This window comes from Onychostoma macrolepis, chromosome 09 (genome assembly GCF_012432095.1).
Source record: "Onychostoma macrolepis isolate SWU-2019 chromosome 09, ASM1243209v1, whole genome shotgun sequence".
Classification (NCBI taxonomy): Eukaryota; Metazoa; Chordata; class Actinopteri; order Cypriniformes; family Cyprinidae; genus Onychostoma; species Onychostoma macrolepis.
The window spans coordinates 33,344,196-33,362,431 of NC_081163.1; the positions used below are offsets into that span (position 1 = coordinate 33,344,196).

At 36.6% G+C, this 18,236-nt stretch overlaps 1 protein-coding gene across 6 annotated transcripts in view; it reads left to right on the forward strand.

Moving 5' to 3' along the window:
* The window catches only part of pard3bb (par-3 family cell polarity regulator beta b), a 332,607-nt gene that overhangs the window by 241,400 nt on the left and 72,971 nt on the right, over nt 1-18,236 (forward strand). For all 6 annotated transcript variants that reach the window (XR_009272746.1, XM_058786234.1, XM_058786238.1 and 3 more), the window contains exon 20: nt 3,090-3,371. Coding sequence is in view for 5 of the 6 variants with exons in the window: in XM_058786234.1 (XP_058642217.1) it covers nt 3,090-3,371 (282 nt within the window). In the remaining variant the exon portion in view is untranslated. The remainder of the gene's footprint in view (nt 1-3,089; nt 3,372-18,236) is intronic.

The following is an 18,236-nucleotide window of genomic DNA, read 5'->3' on the forward strand; positions in this document are numbered from 1 at the left end:
CATGATCTGAAACACACTGCACAAAAACAAATAGTATTTGTGAACTGCAGTTTTCAAAGACTTATAACCCACTCAATAAATAGTTAATTTGTTGATAATAATGATAGCAATCAACAATTCTTTGAGTAATATAGTTCATTAGCCTGACTGTTTACAGTTTCAAAGAAATTTGATACATTTATGTACAAACATTTTGATCCGGAGAGGATTTCCTTTTTTTTTTTTTTTTTATGAAAATGCTAATTAACGTTATCACATTAGATTAAAACTTGCTGACTTTGCTCACAGGGTATAACAAGAAGTATTACCAGTTTCCCCCCCTTTTTACACTTGAGGTGTTCCTGGTCAAAAATAGCAGGTCATTTAAAAATGTATTTTACATTTCTGGTTATGCTGTATTATTATATGCCTCATTAATCTGAGCTCATGCACCTCAGTTTTTGAGTGAACGTTGCCAAAATTATCCTCAAAGAATGAATTGGGTTATTTTTTTTATTTTTTTTATTCAAGAAATGAGCTCAGATCAATGAGGCTCACAACCAATCAGTTCTAAAAAGAAATACAAAATCCATCCTAACTGAAAGAAAACAAGTTGACAAAATGATTAAATCCAAGATTTGGTGATAATATAGCATAAAGAAAGGTTTACAAGCAATTTTTTAAAGGCTGGTTTTCAAAATAGTTAAAGTGCATAACCCATAACCATTATGGGTTATGAAAGGTTCATATTTTGGTTTTGGGAGTCCCCAACAACAGGTTGATATGGAAGTCCGTTTCTGCCACTGAATAAAAAATAAAAAAAGGTTATTGTGACTTTTTATCTCACAATTTTGACTTTTTTTTTCACAGAATTGCGAGATATAAACTCGCAATTCTGACTTTTTTATCAGAATTGTGAGATATAAACTCGCAATTGCGAGTTATAAAGTCCAATTTTGAGGGGGGAAAAAAGACTATGTTCTCAGAATTGCGAGTTTATTTCTCACAATTCTGACTTAACTCGCAATTCTGAGAAAAAAAGTCAGAATTGTGAGATAAAAAGTCGCAATTACCTTTTTTATTTTTTTTTATTTAGTGGCGGAAACGGGCTTCCATAGGTTGACATGCATACAAGGTCAAAAACCACTTTCATTTTCTTATAATATGTATTTATTTTTACCTTATTTGCTCAACGATTCATTTTTCCAAACCCCTCCTTCGCGTGAAGCTAATCTGCAGTGATTGGTCCGATTAGAAACAGCTATTTTTAATGCTCCAAAAGCGGCTCCTAGTGGCAAAAAATTAATTAGCATTTTCATTCAGACCAATGCAAAAATCAAGTTTTCCCAGGTCTGCGCGTGCAACAAGTGGGTGGGCAATATGCTAATGTTTCATGTTGACATCAACATGAAAGAGCTTGGGATTCGTTTTAAAAAAGACTTGTTTCAATGATTCAGAGTTGACTCTTTCTTTTGAGAAATAGTAACTTTATACACGGTGCACTTTCAGATTTAAAACTTTGCAGGATGTTTTCATTCACTTAGAGCTGTGTTACACACTGCATGAACGGTAATTTTCAAAAATCCATAATAGGGGCACTTTAAGGATTAGATGCACTTTTTAGACTTGAAGCTGTTGCAAAATGCATAAATATAAGTGAATTATGACTGCTAAACTGTACAATTGACCATTGTCCCAAGCAGTTGATTTCATACATTATTTCTATAGTTTCTTTTTTGCACATAATTTCAGTTGAAGCAAATCCCATCAGGATGATATAAGACTCTTATAATGTCCCGATCACCCTGTCAGTTCATTTTGTGATAACGATTGGATGACTGTACATTATTTTATGTTTCACTGATGTAAAGATAGCATTGATTAGTGGTGAAGTTAGCAGAATATAGTTGAGAGGTCTTTTAGCCTGTTGTTTTTGCCGTCATTTGTGAGGACACCAAATCATTTCCAAACAGCATGAGTTGATCAGTTAGTTACTAGCTGAAGTAGATTTCATAAGGAAACTCAAAAGTAATCTGGGAAAAAACATTACCTGCCGTATGGAACAAAGGTATAGCTCATTACTGTCATGTATGACACACAGGGTTTTAGATGACTCGTTGTATTACACACAGGATTAGATCTCTTATTTTGTGTTCCTTTCCATCTCATTCACTCTGTAGGACTGACAGCTTTTTGTGGTCCATTACTGAGATGCCACGCTGCATAGGATTCCTCTTCCTCTCTCTATCTCTGTCTCTCGGTGTGTCATGTATATTCTGCCAGAAGACAGGAGAAAAGGATATATTTAGCTGAGATGTAGGGATGTTTTTGCAGTCATTATTTTGTGTGGTGTTTGCCGAGGCTTATTTGGACTTGGAAGCGTGTGAAGTGTGAGCTGGAGCCATGCTGTTCTCCTCCATATGCTCCAGAGTGGCATTTGTTCAGAGAGAGACTTTATTGACTGAGCCTGTTGTAGCTCCTGAGAGAGACAGAAAAGGAAAGAGGGAGAGAGAAGATCAGCTGGATGTGTCCGAAAGCTCTTTCTTGACCTTTCTAGTTTATTGTATTTTTGGAGTCGACCTTGAAAATGTAAATACGATTCAAGTTCAAGTTCTTGCAGTTGCATTCTCCTTGCTTGTGTGATTTGCTCAATGACTCAGTTGAAATTTCAGACCATACACTACCGTCCAAATGTTTGGAATAATTATTTCTGAATGTTGTTAAAAGGAGCCTCTTATGCTCAACAAGGCTGAGCTTATTTGATAAAAAAAATACAGTAAAAAAAAGTAATATTCTGAAATATTATTATCAATATATTGGAAGGATTATGAAGGATTGCGTGACACTGAGGAAAATTCAGCTTTGCCATTACAGGAATAAATCACATTCTAAAATATATCAAAATAGAAAAGAGTTTGAAATTGCAATAATATTTTACAATTTTACTGTTTTACTGTATTTTAAATCAAATAAATGGAGCCTTGCTGAGCATAAGAGACTTACTTCAAAAACATTTAAAAAAATCTTAATTCCACACTTTTGAACAAACAGCCTAAATTATAATAATCATTAAAGCAAGGCAGGTTAACATCAGCTTTTCTGTGTTACAGAATTGAGGCCAAGCACCAGGAATTGAGGGAACGCCAGGTCCGGGACCGCTTCTCCCCACCTGACGTGGAGGATGATGACCTGGACCCCAACTACGCCCGCATCAACAACTTCAGGGAGCGCGGATCACCTTCCCAGCCACGCTACAGGAACCGCAGCCCCTCCCCGCAGAGACCCCCACCCCCACTGTCCCACAGCAGAGAGCCATCCGCAGAAGACCCTCTGGACGGCCTGTACGCCAAAGTCAACAAACAGCGAAGCCCTCCACCTCCTGCTGCAGACAGGTAAATATGCATATATTCAAATATCCCTGCTGAAAAACTTTCTTAAACCAGTTCTGCTGGTTTCTCAGTCTGGCCAAAATCCTGAAAAGGGCCCATAATCCGGCTAAAACCAAGCAACAAACCAGCATGACCAGGCTGAGACCAAATAAGACTGGCTAACCTGCTTTATAATATTTATTTATTTTTAGCTGGGATAGTCTTTAGGTCTATGTCTGCTACAAGTAAAGGTTTGCAGCATAATGATCATATGTGACCCTGGACCACAAAACCAGTCATAAGTGTCAATTTTTCAAAATTGAGATTTGTATTGAGAAAATCACCTTTAAAGTTGTCTAAATGAAGTTCTTAGCTATGCATATTACTGATCAAAAGTTAAGTTTTGATATATTTCCGGTAGGAAATTCACTAAATATTTTCATGGAACATGATCTTAACTTAATATCCTAATGATTTTTGGCATAAAATAAAAATGGATAATTTTGACCCATACAATGTATTTTTGGCTATTGCTACAAATATACCCCAGCGACTTAAGACTGGTTTTGTGGTCACATATTGTTGGTCAGGTAGAACACACAGAAAATAAGGGTTTAAAATTGTACCTTTTTGGGTACAATAGCTTGTCCCTTGAGCAGTACCCTTAAAAGGATATATTAGGCACATATATTAGGACATATATTACCCCTAATAGGTACATATTAGTACCTTAAGGGTATGTATTACTTCTCGAAGTTACTAATATGTACCTATTATTAGGGGTAAAAAAAAAAAGGTACAAATATGTCCTTTTAAGGGTACTGCTCCAAGGACAAGCTGTTGTACCCACAAATGTAGAGTTTTAAACCCTTTATTTTTCTGTGTGAATGATATCCAACGCCATGAGCCTATATCTGTGTTGCATTCTATGAGTAGATTTTATTGGGATTGAATGGATTTCTGATGGATTAGAGTATAAATTGTACAGGGTTCTTTTATGTTTTTTCTCAGTCCTCATGTTTACCCAGTGTCTGAAGAGCATTGATGCATTGGCAGTTCTGATCAGTTGAGTGTCAGGTGGTGTAAGGGGTAGGTGGTATGGCCAAGATCTTAGTTATATTTGAAATGCCACAATGTTTTTGTAACAAATAACCACATTGTAATGTTTATTTTTGGTAATCCAGTGAATGTAGTAGTTTTGTTCAAAAGCTTGGTGTCAATAAGATTTTAAAGGGTTTTTATGTTTTCTTTTTTTTTTTTTAAAGGAAATTAACACTTTTATTGAGGAAGAAAGAAAGAAATTTATCGAAAAGTGACAGTGAAGACATTTATAATGTTACTGTAGCACTCTAGTAACTACTATTAAGTAACAAGAAACTCTGATTAATGAATTAGTAAGTAATAGCACTCTGTTGAAAGTGGTAGTTCACTATTATCTGTTTTTCATACCTCCCAGAGAACTACTAAGAACTACACAATGTAGTTCACAATAATGCACAATGTATAATTAATTCTAAAGTGAAGGTCTTATAACCTACTAATAATGACTCAAGCATTACCAAATCCCTCAGAAGGAATTAGTAATTATTTGGATAATTATATGGAAGTATCGAAAGTGAATGACATGATAACTCTCTAGTTGTAGTTGAAATCATTGCAAGCTTTTGAGGGTTTTGTAAAGTATTGGATAGTAATGACTCAAACGTTACTGCATCCTTCTCATCCTTCTCATCCAATCATTTGGATCAGTACCTGTCGGTACAGTACCCTAGTAATGATAGAAGTCATTGTACTGTGAGCTTTTGAGGTGTTTTTAAGGTTCTGGATCATAATTCCATCCAATGGATTTGGTAACGCTTGAGTCATTACTAGTGGGTTATAATGATCTTCGATTAGAATGAATTATGCATTTTGAATTATTCACATTAATTATATTAGAAGACCCAAAACTTTTGAAAGGTAGTGTACTATAAAAATTGGCAATTGGCTTGGCATAAGTGCAAAAACAGCCTGTTCTGTACTATTACTTTTTAAAACTAAGGACTCGGAGAGGTAAAACTAATCAATTTTGTTTGAATGAGTCATATTTGAAGCTGTTGCATAACGGCTGATAGACACACACCTGTGATGCATGTCAACTGAATGCTATATTAATACAGCACGTTGCTTGGAAACCGTAAAGAAGCCAATAACGCCTAATAACACACTTTAATAACACGTTCTTCCTCGCCATGGCTTGTAATTCTCATAACTTTAAGACACAGAGTCACAGCTGTAAACCCAGAGGAGCTGCTCTAATATTGATTATCTCATTCTTGCTGGACAGTCTGCAGCTCTGACACAGCTATGCTGTAATTCTGTTCTTTTGATTGAGCATCAGAAATATATCAATATATATTTCATGTGCCTCCACCTATGGTGAAGTAATGCATTAGCCTTGAAATTTAAATCAAGAACTGCATTTTTAAGGCAAGACACCCCAGATGAATAGGGTGAGAAAAAATAAATAAATAAGATGTAGATGTCACCATATTTCCCCAGCTGATTGATTACATTAAGAATTGAACACATTTTTTGTATTACAAGATTTCTGAAATGTTATGTTTAAATATGCAAATATGGTATTGTCTAATTGAATATGCACAGATTTTCATACATTTCCAGACCACAAACTAAAATGTTGGAATTAGCCAGTTTCATTTTGTTGACATTAGAGTCAAAAGTTTTACAGAGGGGGTTTTTGATATCTCTTTGTATAGAAATAAAATGTATGAAAATCAGGCAGATGATAAATGAACAAGCCTCTCTGTAAACACTTTAAGAATATAGAGAATAAAACTTTATAATAAAACAAATAATTTTTGATGATTTTCACCTAAATTTGATGGCCATCAGAATATTTTATGCTATGAATATATGAAAATATTATATATCACAATAAAGAACCGAGCCTCTGCTTTTAAACAAAAAATAATAATAATGCACGTAGGTTTCATCAGAAATACAACATTTTGGACAAAAAACTGAGAAAAATGCATTTTTATCAAAGTAGTGCATTTTCAAGCAAAATACATTCAAATGTCATATTCTTTCACCTGTAAATAATTATATGAATTATATCACATACAGACATATGTTTATACACACACACACACATATAGGCTACATACATACATATACATACGTATACTGTACACACACACACATACATACACACATATATAGATAGATAGATAGATAGATAGATAGATAGATAGATCACGTAAGCGCACTCATTCAGATCGACGGGTTATTGGTCTATCCACGACACAACTAGAGATGTTTCTGTGTCTGTAAAAGATCTCCCTCACTGATTACTTCGTCCCGATCAGATTCAAAATGGTCAAAACATGATCTACATATATGATCTACATTTTCTCTGATCCTTGCATTTATGCCGATCGTCTTGTATTCGGACCCGGAAGACCCGTAACTCATTCAGGACATGTGCTAGGGCTTTCCTTACCATAATACACCTAGAACACGGATTGCCGTATAAACGGAGAAAAAGTCTTTGGCGGAGAAGCGTTGTCTCTTAATTGACGAGATATCTCGTCAATGGCGGGGAAAGAGTTAAGAAATTATTTTATCCCCAAAAGCAAATTATGCTCCCTTCGAACTTGTTTTCTTTAAAAAACAAATCGTGTTTAATCCCAGGCTATCTGTAATCAGAAGTACATTTAAAACTGGAATATAATTTCATTTCATTTCATTCACATGTGTTTCATAAACGCATAATCCTTTCTGGATTACAGTCTGCCATCAAAACAGGCTTTAAACGATCCGTCACCTGCAGGATCCTCACATGTGATAGCCTAGTAGCCAGGACAACTTCTTTATGTTTACAGACGTGACGTAATGACGCAGTACCATGCTCGAATTTCCCGTGAAAACCTAACCGTACCACTCAAATTAGAAAACATTATTATAAGCTAACCGTTGTGAATCGGGCGATAGTTTTGAACGCTGGCTGGTTATGTACTTGCTCAAATATTGATTTCGGATCATTTTTAACCAAAAAAAAGTTACGGACTGCAGTACCTGTAGTGTCTTGCCTGAAATAAGTAACACAGATGACATTTTATGTTTTGACTGACCAATCCAAGTGAAAACTTCTCTCTTATATAAAAAAGTACTGCAAAAGTAACTAAGATGTTCCTGTACATTATAGATACCTGAATGTCTTGTTCCCATCATCTCTGTGGCAATTTCTGAGTGGATATTTGGGTCACAAGAGTTTCATTCGGAACAGGAAGGTCTCAGCATGAGGGGTCAGTTGTTGGTCAGACACCGTAGCTGGCTGAAGGAAACTCATTTATTTGCGTGAAGGGAAAGATGTCTGCCACACGGAGACATATCAGCTATAACTCGGCTCATTAAGGATGTGTCTTTGTCATATGCTTCACTGTATGACACTTTGTCTGACTCTGTGGCCAGGCATCTCCAACAGCCTCAGTTTTTGATTAATAATCTGGTTCATTTCCTCACCTTTAGCTTTTCACTCTCTGCCAGGGGGTTTGAATGCCGCTGCATATTCATATCTGCCCTGCATAAGGGGAGTATTTTGAGTAAATTCATGCTGATAGGCTGCTGATGGGTAAATTGAGGATGTGAATGAGAATAGCATCAGTGACTCTGGTGTCAGCGTGAGCGTGCTCTCGTGTCATATGAAGAGTTTGTTAAACGGGAGAGTTGCTCTGTTGTATGGCCGGTGTCTGATTTAAAAGCGTCCTCTGAGAGTCATTAAAGCGGCTCGGTTATTTAGACAGACAGGCAGTTTAACACACACCCTGCTGCCCACTGCTGTCATAAAAAGTGTCTTTCACTGTGTGTAGTGGATTATATGGTCAGTAGTGAAGTTCAACAGGATTCTGTGCATCTGCATTTTTAATGTAAAAATTAGCATGTCCACTAATACAAGACAAAGTGCTTCTCGTGACCATTTTCATCCTCTTTCGACCCGTGTAGTTCACCCAGAATTTGTACATATTGTCACTTTTACTCACTCTTATGTAGTACAGTGCTATGTGAATATATTTACATACCGTGAAATAAACAATAGCAAAATCTCTAACAATAGACTCTTTATACCGTCGTCGCAGTTTATACAGTCATACTTCCCAGCCCTACTCTCATGTTGTTCATTTCTTCTGCAGAACACGAAAGAAGATATTTTGAAGAATGTTTCAACTGCACTGAATCAAATGTTGTAGGATTTACTTTAAAAACAAATTCCACTCAGAAATTGCTAGTAAACTTCACAAATAACTACAAAGAACCAGCAAGTAACACACTGAATTAAGCATTTAATTTTGAAGTAGAAAACAGAAAGTTTTATTTTTTAATTGTTTTGTAAAATGTACTCCAAAAATCTTTGATTTATGTATAACTTTGAAAAATCATTTTTTGCAGTGTTTTTGTCCATACCATGAGAGTGATTAACAGTAGAAATGAAGTCAGAGTTTTGACCGGTTTTCAATGTTATGAGGGCATCTTTGCAGACAAAACGTAACTGTATATGGCATTGATATGCAAATATGGGAAGTGTTAATGACCTGTTTTTGCAACTTTGTTTCCATACATGGCCTAGACAGACTTTGCATTGAAGTATGTCTGCGAAATACATCTTAGTTTCATCATTTCTATCAGCATTAAAGCACACATTTCACCTGTGAATTGATTTAGTCTGTCAGAAGGCAAGACTAGAGCACAGTACTACCTACTCATAGCAAATCTTTCAGATGCAATTACACTCAATATAGACATTTTGAAGCTGAGTTTTAAATCGGGAAATCTAAACTCCTAAAGCGATACTCCTCTATTGGGTATTTTAATGAACACTCAATGAGTGCCAAAAGCAATTAAAATTTCTTTGGTGAGTAAATAAAACTGAGCTACTCTCCAGTAGTGGTAACCTAATAAAGAACTGTGCAATGCATGGTTTAAGAGTCAGTGACACAGAAGAGTGTGCATGATTTAACAAAACCTTTAAAAAATCTAGTTTAAACCACATCCACCAATATTTTAGGAATGATTTGTATTCAAAGTTTAATAAAAGTTTTTATTTTATAAATTGGCATGTGTTTTCACCGTCAAGTATATTTGCATATACCACATGACTTTGTTGTGGACACAACCAGTGATTTTTTTTTTTTCTTTATTATAATATCAGAACAGTTGTTTCACTCTGACACTTTTGACTTTATGCCCTAAAATGATCATATCAAATATCAAAATGAATTTTAATTAAGAAACTCAAAGCTCTTAAAAATTTTCTATTGTTCAAAGTATCCTGAAAAACATGGTTTTCAGAAAAATAACAAGCAGCACAACTCCATAATGATAAGAGTTACTGAGCAGCAAATCAGCATATTAGAATGACTGGCAAAAATGATTTGTCACTACAGGAAAAAAAAAAAAATTGAAATAATATTTCACAATATTACAGTTTTCACTTCATTTTGATCAAATAAATGCAGATTTTTTCTGACCACAAACGTTTGAACAGCATTGTGTTTTTGTATAAATGAGTACAAAAACAATACCAATCAAATTATGTGAAAGATAGTGTGACTCATGCCAATGCAAGTGATTTGAGCAATTGAAACCTAAATCTTATCATCCAAACAACCAATACCAGAGAAACTTTCTTTTCCCCTCTCCATTCCTCCTTTCATCTGAGCGCTCTGGAGCGGTGGAGAGGCAGGCAGGTGAAGGACGTGGGGAATGTGGTGAGAGAAAAGAGTGAGGGGCTCTTGAGGTTCTCCTCATGAGAGAGAAGCGAGCAAGGAGCTATTTGGCATTGGTTGTGAGAAGAAGGGCCCGCAGCGAGCTGCTCCTTCAGCCCTGAAGAGGCCCACTGCACTCAGCGTGGAAAGTTACTATAACAACCAGACTCTCCAGAGCTCTGCTCCGCTCCAATTAAAAAATAATCATTGTTCCCTCCAGTGGTGGAGAGGGATGAGGGAGACAGGTGGCTCGCTTATCTGCACAGGGGCAACTCAGTTCTTTAGAGACCAATGGAGAGCTGCAGATTGCCAACCTTTGCTTCCACATCTCCAAAAACACTTTTAGAGACAAACATATGAGGAAAAAGTGGGGAATCGGTTTGGTAAGAGGAGGAAGGGGTCCACAAGGTTGCCCGCTCTCCACTCGGTGCTCTAGCTCGCCGTATGAATGCCGTGTCCTGGATGTGCTCGAGAACAATAGCCCCCACACTGCACTAAGCAAACAGTCCTCCAATCCTCAATGTAACCCCGCCAGGGTCAGTCCAAAACACGGCACAAACTCATCAAGTGCTACACCACGGGTTACCGATGTCCACTCAAGTCCCCCATCAGCAGCCATTGTGCCCAGATACCTCACTGAAAGATTTGGCCTATATAAAAAAACACAGTTAGGGCTTTCTCCTCCTCGTCTCTCCGCATGTTCCCTCCACCTCCTCCTTGCCTGCTTTCTTGAGGCCTGGAGCGCAGCCTCGCCATCAAAATAATTATAGAAATCACTAGATGGAGAAAGAAAAGCTTTTAGTGTTGGTTGTGTGAGTGCTGGAGTGCTTTTCTGCCCGTTAATTAATCAGCCATTCTGCTGAGCTGAATGAGAGCTGCAGGCGCGTTCGGCTGCTTTTAAAGAGTGCCAGCCCGCTCCCTTAAGTGTCTCCCCGTATCTGCGAACCCTTCCCTGGCCTGACACCGCTTCTCTGTCTCTCTTATTCACCATCCCTCCTGCAATGAGGGTTTAATGTGTTTTCAATGTGTCTGAAAGAAATGTAGGTAACTGTGTTAGAAATGGGCAAGATGGTTGACCAGTCATCCAACTGTCGGTCTAAAAAAGGCTTCAATGTTTTATTGAAATGTCATTTTTAAATATAAGTAAATATTATAATTAATACATGTTATATAATAATAGTTTTGTAAATTATAAATATTTAAATATTATATATTCAATTTATACCTACATATAATATAAATTTAAAAATAAAAAAAAATCATAAAATTGTATAAAGTATTTCTATGAATTTATTGTATGTACTTACATTTTTTTTTCATATAGAAATTCTCAATTTTAGCATTTTTATTTAATTTGTTTATTTATTTTGTTATTTTTGTTGTGCCACTGTTTTATTGAATTCAGACAATGCAAATTAAAAGAGAGGATTTTAGCTTGGTAAATGTAATGTATCTGTTATGATGGATATTCTGCAGGTCTAGCTGATCCCACAAAACTGATCACAGAACCTCCGATGTTGAATTTCCATTTTCTGAAAAATGTTTGATATCTGAATAAATCAATAAAAGTCTTGATTTAGCCTCAAAACAAGTCTTGTGTAACTGAACAACTTGGCAATAAAAAATATATTTAAAAAAAAATGTTTGCAGCAAAGATATGTACATCCAATGATTTTTTTTTTTTTAATCTGAAAAGCTTGGCTTCCAAAAAAGACGTTTGCAGGAATTTCAGTAATGAAAACCATTTTTATTTTATTATATTTTTTTATTTTGTTACCTGTCTCTGTTGGTAACTTCCTGTTTTGCTGACAATGTTGGATACCTGAATGAACTGATCAGCATTCAGCATTCAAACAAGGAAAACCTCCAAATAAAACTACACTGTATAACAAGCTCAGAGGTTCATTGTTCCTTTGGAAATCTTTTTGTGCATTTTTTGTGCCTGAGAGTTCAGACTTTGTGTGAATAGGCTTTGAAAGACTGAAAAGAAAAGCATATAGAGGAAGCTTCTTCTGGTTTGTTGGGTTCTCGGAGTCCTTATGATTCATCTGGCCTAATCTGGAGAACCGGACAAGTGCTACTCGTGCGTTCCGTCCCTGAGCTTTTCTCTTCCTCTCAATGCACTTCCCTCATTCTGTTTTCCCCTTTTTCATTCTGCATTTCCTCCTCTCATATTTGTTCAAGAACTTCCTGCCTGTCACTCATTGAAGAAAAGCAATTCCACATCACTCTCCCATTGAAGCACATACAAGAATAAAAGCAGGCACACTCAAACGCACACGTGTGTGCGCTCGCACAAAGCATTCACTTAGCGGTTTCTTCTAGATGCATCTTGTAGCTTAGCAACAAGTCATGCCGCTGCATACTGTGCCGTTCTGTTTTTGGAAACAGGGGGATGTGAAAGCTTATTTCTAAAAAGCAGAAACCGCAGATTGGTTTAAATTATATTCACCTCATTATTCCATCTCAGCTTGATTGAACTGAAAGGGAAATGCTTTATTTTCTTTCTTTTTTAGACCTTTTTGGAGGTGCACAATTTTAGAATTGAGGGTTGAGGGAATTGAGGATAGAAGACTTGATTACCGCCTTACTCTTAGACACAGATTTGCCTACCCAGAATGCACTCTGTCTGCCGTACAAAGGCTGAGTCGGTGTGACTGGTGTTTTAATGAAATGGTCCAGGCACAAATTGAGCTTCACCTGCGAACGAGAAGACGCAGGAGGGGTCGGCGAACGTTGATGGCCTGTCCAAATAATGTTACACCAGCCAAAATACTTCTAATTATTTCTTCAATTGCAGATGGCATATAAAAAGTGCCGTCACTTCTGGTTAGGGAGCCTGGGAGCCGGCCTGTCATTGCCGGCTATCTTTTGTTGTCAAATTTAATTTCTGAAAATGTCCACCAATTAGAGCGCCGAAGCTCGCCGCAAAATTACTCAAGGGGATAGTTGTGGGAAATTGATAGATCCGCTTCTTTCCTCTCCTCGTCCAAACATGGATGTGTCCATTATGGGTATCCGTGGCCTCGCTGTCGTCTTCACGATTGCTTGTCTTTCTTGCCTGCTTGATGCGGGTCATGTTTCATCAGCAGGTTAGGGTAATAAGGCCGCACTTTGTCTCTTCTGATGTAAATGATTGAATGATTCCATGTGACACGTACAGATTTAATGCTGCTTTATAAGATGGATAGTTTAGGTCTGATGCTGATTGGTCAACACAGCGTTCCAGACATGCTAAAATACATGCTTAGCAGTTAAACACCTGTTAATCTAACTGCTGTGTAAATTGCTGCACGAAATCCTATTAAATCAGCATGTAACACAACCCTTTTTATTTGGTAATCTGATGAAGTGAAATGGAGTATTCAGCAACAATTGGGTTATAGAGAAGCTGACGAGGGAGTCGTTGACTCCTAAATTAAACATTTAAGAAGCAAATTAATGTTGTTGTTTTGTTTTTTTTTAATTATAGAAGCACTCTATAATTGGTGAAAACATGGTTGTTCTGAAGTGTTTCAGTTAGTTGAGTTCAAAGATTCTTATAGACAAAAATTAAAGGGGTCATCGGATGCGAAATGCACTTCTACATGTTGTTTGAACATAAATGTGTGTTGGCAGTGCATGTACACAACCACCCTATAATTTATAAAAAATTAAAAAAACTTTTTTTTAATCCACTAAAATCATTACCCCTTTCTCAAATCGAGCCGATCTCAGATGCCTGTCTGTGTGACGTCACATGTGCCCCTGATCTGCCTAAATGCGTGTATTCATGTGAATCATTCGTGATCCAGCTTCACCTGCAGAAGAAGTGAGTAGTATAAGTTTTTTTTTAACGAATCTTTGCAAATCGCCTTTCCTAATAACGTGCTAGTTAGATGCATGCGGCTAAAGTTTACCGTCTCTCAGAGAGCGGCTGGGAAGAGAGGGGCGGGGCGAGCAGAGCTCATTTGCATTTAAAGCGACATGCAAGAAAACAGCTTGCTGTAGACAGAGCTGTTTTTGACAGGGTAAAAACGGTGTTGTTTTACACTACCGTTGAGAAATTTTAACCAAACTATGTTACAGGCTTTTCATTAAGACCCTAAAGAATCATATCAACTTATGGAAAAAGGGCATCCGATGACCCCTATAATGCTGCATGCTATTTATAAATAGTTTTTTGTGTATATACTATGATTTAAGTTACACAAACAAGGACAGTTTTGTAGTTGATTTGTTTTCAATAGTTTGAAAATTTGGTCACACTTTATTTTAAGGTCTAATTCTCGCCATTAACAAACCATTAACTACTGTATGACATTTGCCTCAATAAACTCCTAATTTGTTGCTTATTAATAGTTAGTAAGGTTAAGTTTAGGTATTTGATAGCATTAGGGATGTAGAATATGATCATGCAGAATATGTGCTTTAGAAGTACTAATAAATAGCAAATATGTTAATAATAGGCATGCTAATAAGCAAGTAGTTAATAGTGAGAATTGGCCCTTATACTAAAGTGTTACTGAAAGTGTATTTATTTATTTATGCTGTGACTATTTATTTCAGCAAAAACATGCATCTCTAATTACACATTGTCATATAAACACCTAAAGTATATATTACGGTATTGTTTTGAATCGATTCAGTGAGGGCAGTTACTTGTGAATTCAGTAGCAGCTCTGAACAATGTGAACCGCTAATCGCAAACAAACTACTGAGTTGGGGACTGTTATATGAATCATTTTGACTGACTCATTACGAAATCATGATACATGATTTATTCATTGTTATGTGCAGCAAATACGTGTTGAAAGCGCTTATGGATACATTTTTATTGTCTGTCACTAATGAGAACAAGATTTTAAATTATTGTCACACACACAGTGTGCCAATGTTGTATTATGTTTTATTTACAAAGTTATATGCAATAAGTAAAAATCATTTACTGAGTTATATGCAATAAGGCTGTACTTCATATTAAATTTAATCATGGTTCATGGTGTCGCATGACCTTTCGTATTTTAATGCTCGAATCCACCAAGCTTCTTTGTGTCCTCAGGGTTTTGTTGTTTAGTAAATTCAGATTACAATGTCTTTTCTTCGGCTGCTTTCTCAGGTGTACTTACCCACTCAAGCTCTCGTTGTTGGCCTAGGGTAATATGGTAATAATGCGTGTTAAACAGGCATGATAAAGAGTGCTTGAATGAAATTGATTTTTGATTTGGGAGCGTGTGATTGACAGAAGCATGCCGATTATCAACCAGATGAGCTTCTCTGAATCAAATTGGTGGATTACATCAAGATTCCCCTCGACGGCCCTCGGTGTGTTTCACATGCACACTCGTTAGTGTGTATGTGTGTCGATTCCAGCATTTCTGTCCTGTTCTGCTGCTCTCCAGGGCAGAAATTGATGTCTTTCATTTTACAGTGTGTAAATCTTGCTCTTTAGGACCGACAGTGTTTCTTGGTCCATTTCAAAGATGAAGGAATAGATTGCTCTGTGCCATACGGCTCTGTTCAGTGTTTCTCTTGATGTCTGTGTCTCCATTGTCCAAAGCAGACATGTCTGCTGGATTTATGCGTGCCCCTCCAGCTTTAAACCATCATTTATCCAACTCTTTAAGATCTGCTGACCTGAAGTTTCTCTCCAGCATTAAACCATTAATAGACAGAGAGAGAAGCCGCCCTCAGACCTAGCAGGGGGTTTTGTGGAAACAAAGAGGGAAAACTGCTCACTGCGGGGTGACGAGATGAACAGAGAGATGTGAACGCGGCGAGATGGAGGATAAAAGAGCTGAGATCTTCTACACATATCACATGGTGTGCATCTGTGTGTAATTCTGTCATCATTTACTCTCATGATGTTCCAAACCTGCATGAACACAAAATAAAAGATGTTTAGCAGAATGTTCATGCTGCAGTTTTCCATATAAGTGAATGGTGACCAACGGCTGTCTAGCTCCTAAATAGACAAAAAAGGAAGTTATTTGTGCACTACAAGTCTTCATCTGATAGTTTTAATAAATCAAAAATTAATCAAATGCACAATTTTGAACACATTTACAGAACTTGAAATGATATAATAAAAATGTTTGCGATCTAGTCTTTATAATATTACAATATAATATAATATTATAGCTCACGTTCGGAGGTCTGCATTAAAACGTTTGAAACCCCTGGTTTTGGTATACCTGGAGTGTATTGAGGGTATTATTTTTTGCAGCCATAATCACCATTTGCTTTTATTGTAGGGAACAAAACATCAAACATTCTGCTGAACTTCTTGTGTATTTTACAAAAGAACAGAAGTCATGTGAGGCTAGAACAACAGGAGGGTGAGTAAATGATGTCAGAATTAATTTTTTGGGTGAACTATCCCTTTAAGGCAAGGTTTCTCAGTACGTTATTAACGACTCCATTCATTTGAAATCTCCCATCTCTCAGCTTCCGTGGGATGCCGGCCAACTACCCAGTCACTTGAGTATAAAATTAATAGATAAAATCGCAACTCTTGTTGTTTCACAGCCGAACAGTAAATTCCCCCCTCGTCGCAGCCACACAGACACGTCGCTGACCCAGGGGAATCGATACCATTGGCTGTAGTTAATGCCGTGCTCCCCTGCCACTGGGAGGGAGAGAAAATAAATATCTTTACCCTTTATTGAACTTTCTCTTGTAACACTCCTGTAGAATGAGCTTCTGTGAGGGAAAGAGCAGAGTGCAAATTAAGCCTTTCTTAGTCACCAGGTGCAGTGGCTCAGCTTATCGGAGGAAACGCTACCCGGAGAGCCAGTGCCCTTATTTGATTCCCGCTGCCGCCCACCACCACTCTCACTGCTTACTGCACAGTGTGTGTACCACACTGTATATGATCTAGTATATTTTTTAATTAGCAATAAATGTTTTATTTTTTACTGTTTTGTATTTTTAATTTTTACCCCTAATTATGATGATCCCCTTAAGAGACACTCTTTAAAATATAAAAGCATCTATAAATTTTCAAGTTGTCAGGCTCATTAATGCATTGTTAGAAAAATATTTAGCACACGAAGACAACATGTTGATTCCTAAATTTAATAATTGTACTGAAGCAAAAGCAAATTCGTTGGTAACACTTTACAATAAGGTGTCATTTGTTAACATTAGTTAATGTATTAACTAATATGAACAATACATTTATTGCACTATTTATTCATCTTTGTTTGTTCAATAAAAATAGAGTTATTCATTGTCTGTTCATGTTAGTTCACCGTGCATTAACTAATGTTAACAAGCACAACTCATGATTTTAATAATGCATTAGTAAATGCTGAAATTAACGTTAACTAAGATTAATAAATGCTGTAGAAGTATTGTTCATTCTTAGTTCATGTTTACTAATGTTGTTAACTAATGTTAACTAATGAACCTTATTGTAAAGTGTTACCAATTTGTTTTATCTATATTATTTTATGTACACACATACAACATTTTGGGGTTAGTGGGATTTTAAAAATAGATAAACAAATAAATAAATAATTGTATTCAGCAAGGATGCATTCAATTGATCAAAAGGTAAAGACATTTATAATGTTACAAAACATTTTTATTTCAAATAAATCAGCATAATCATCAAAGAAATGTTTCTTGGTTTCCACCAAAAAAAATATTATGCAGCTCAACAATTTTCAACATTGATTAATAATTACAAAAAACAAACAAACAAAAAGACTTGAGACTAGAGTAATGGCTGCTGAAAATTCAGCTTTGTCATCATACATACAGCCTAAGAGACAAGAGAAAATAGACGTTTTTCATGCTATATTTCAAGTAATACAATAACTTAAAATAGGTTGTCAAGATGAGCGCATTGCTTTGTAGGATATGCTATTCCATGCTTGTATACTGAATATTTTGCTGTATTCCATCCATTACATGCACACAGAACTTTTGTATACCATCCACAGTAGTAAATGGGTAGTATTATAGTATGCCATTCTGAACATATTTTCTCTCTCGCTCTCCCTCCCCTTCCTCCATCACCCCTGTTTCATAGCCTGTGGCCATATTAATGTCGGGTTCCCTCTGTGCGTGACCAGCTGAGTTTATGATTATGTTTGGATCTGCAGGCTATGTGTATATTCGGGGGTGAGCGTATGTG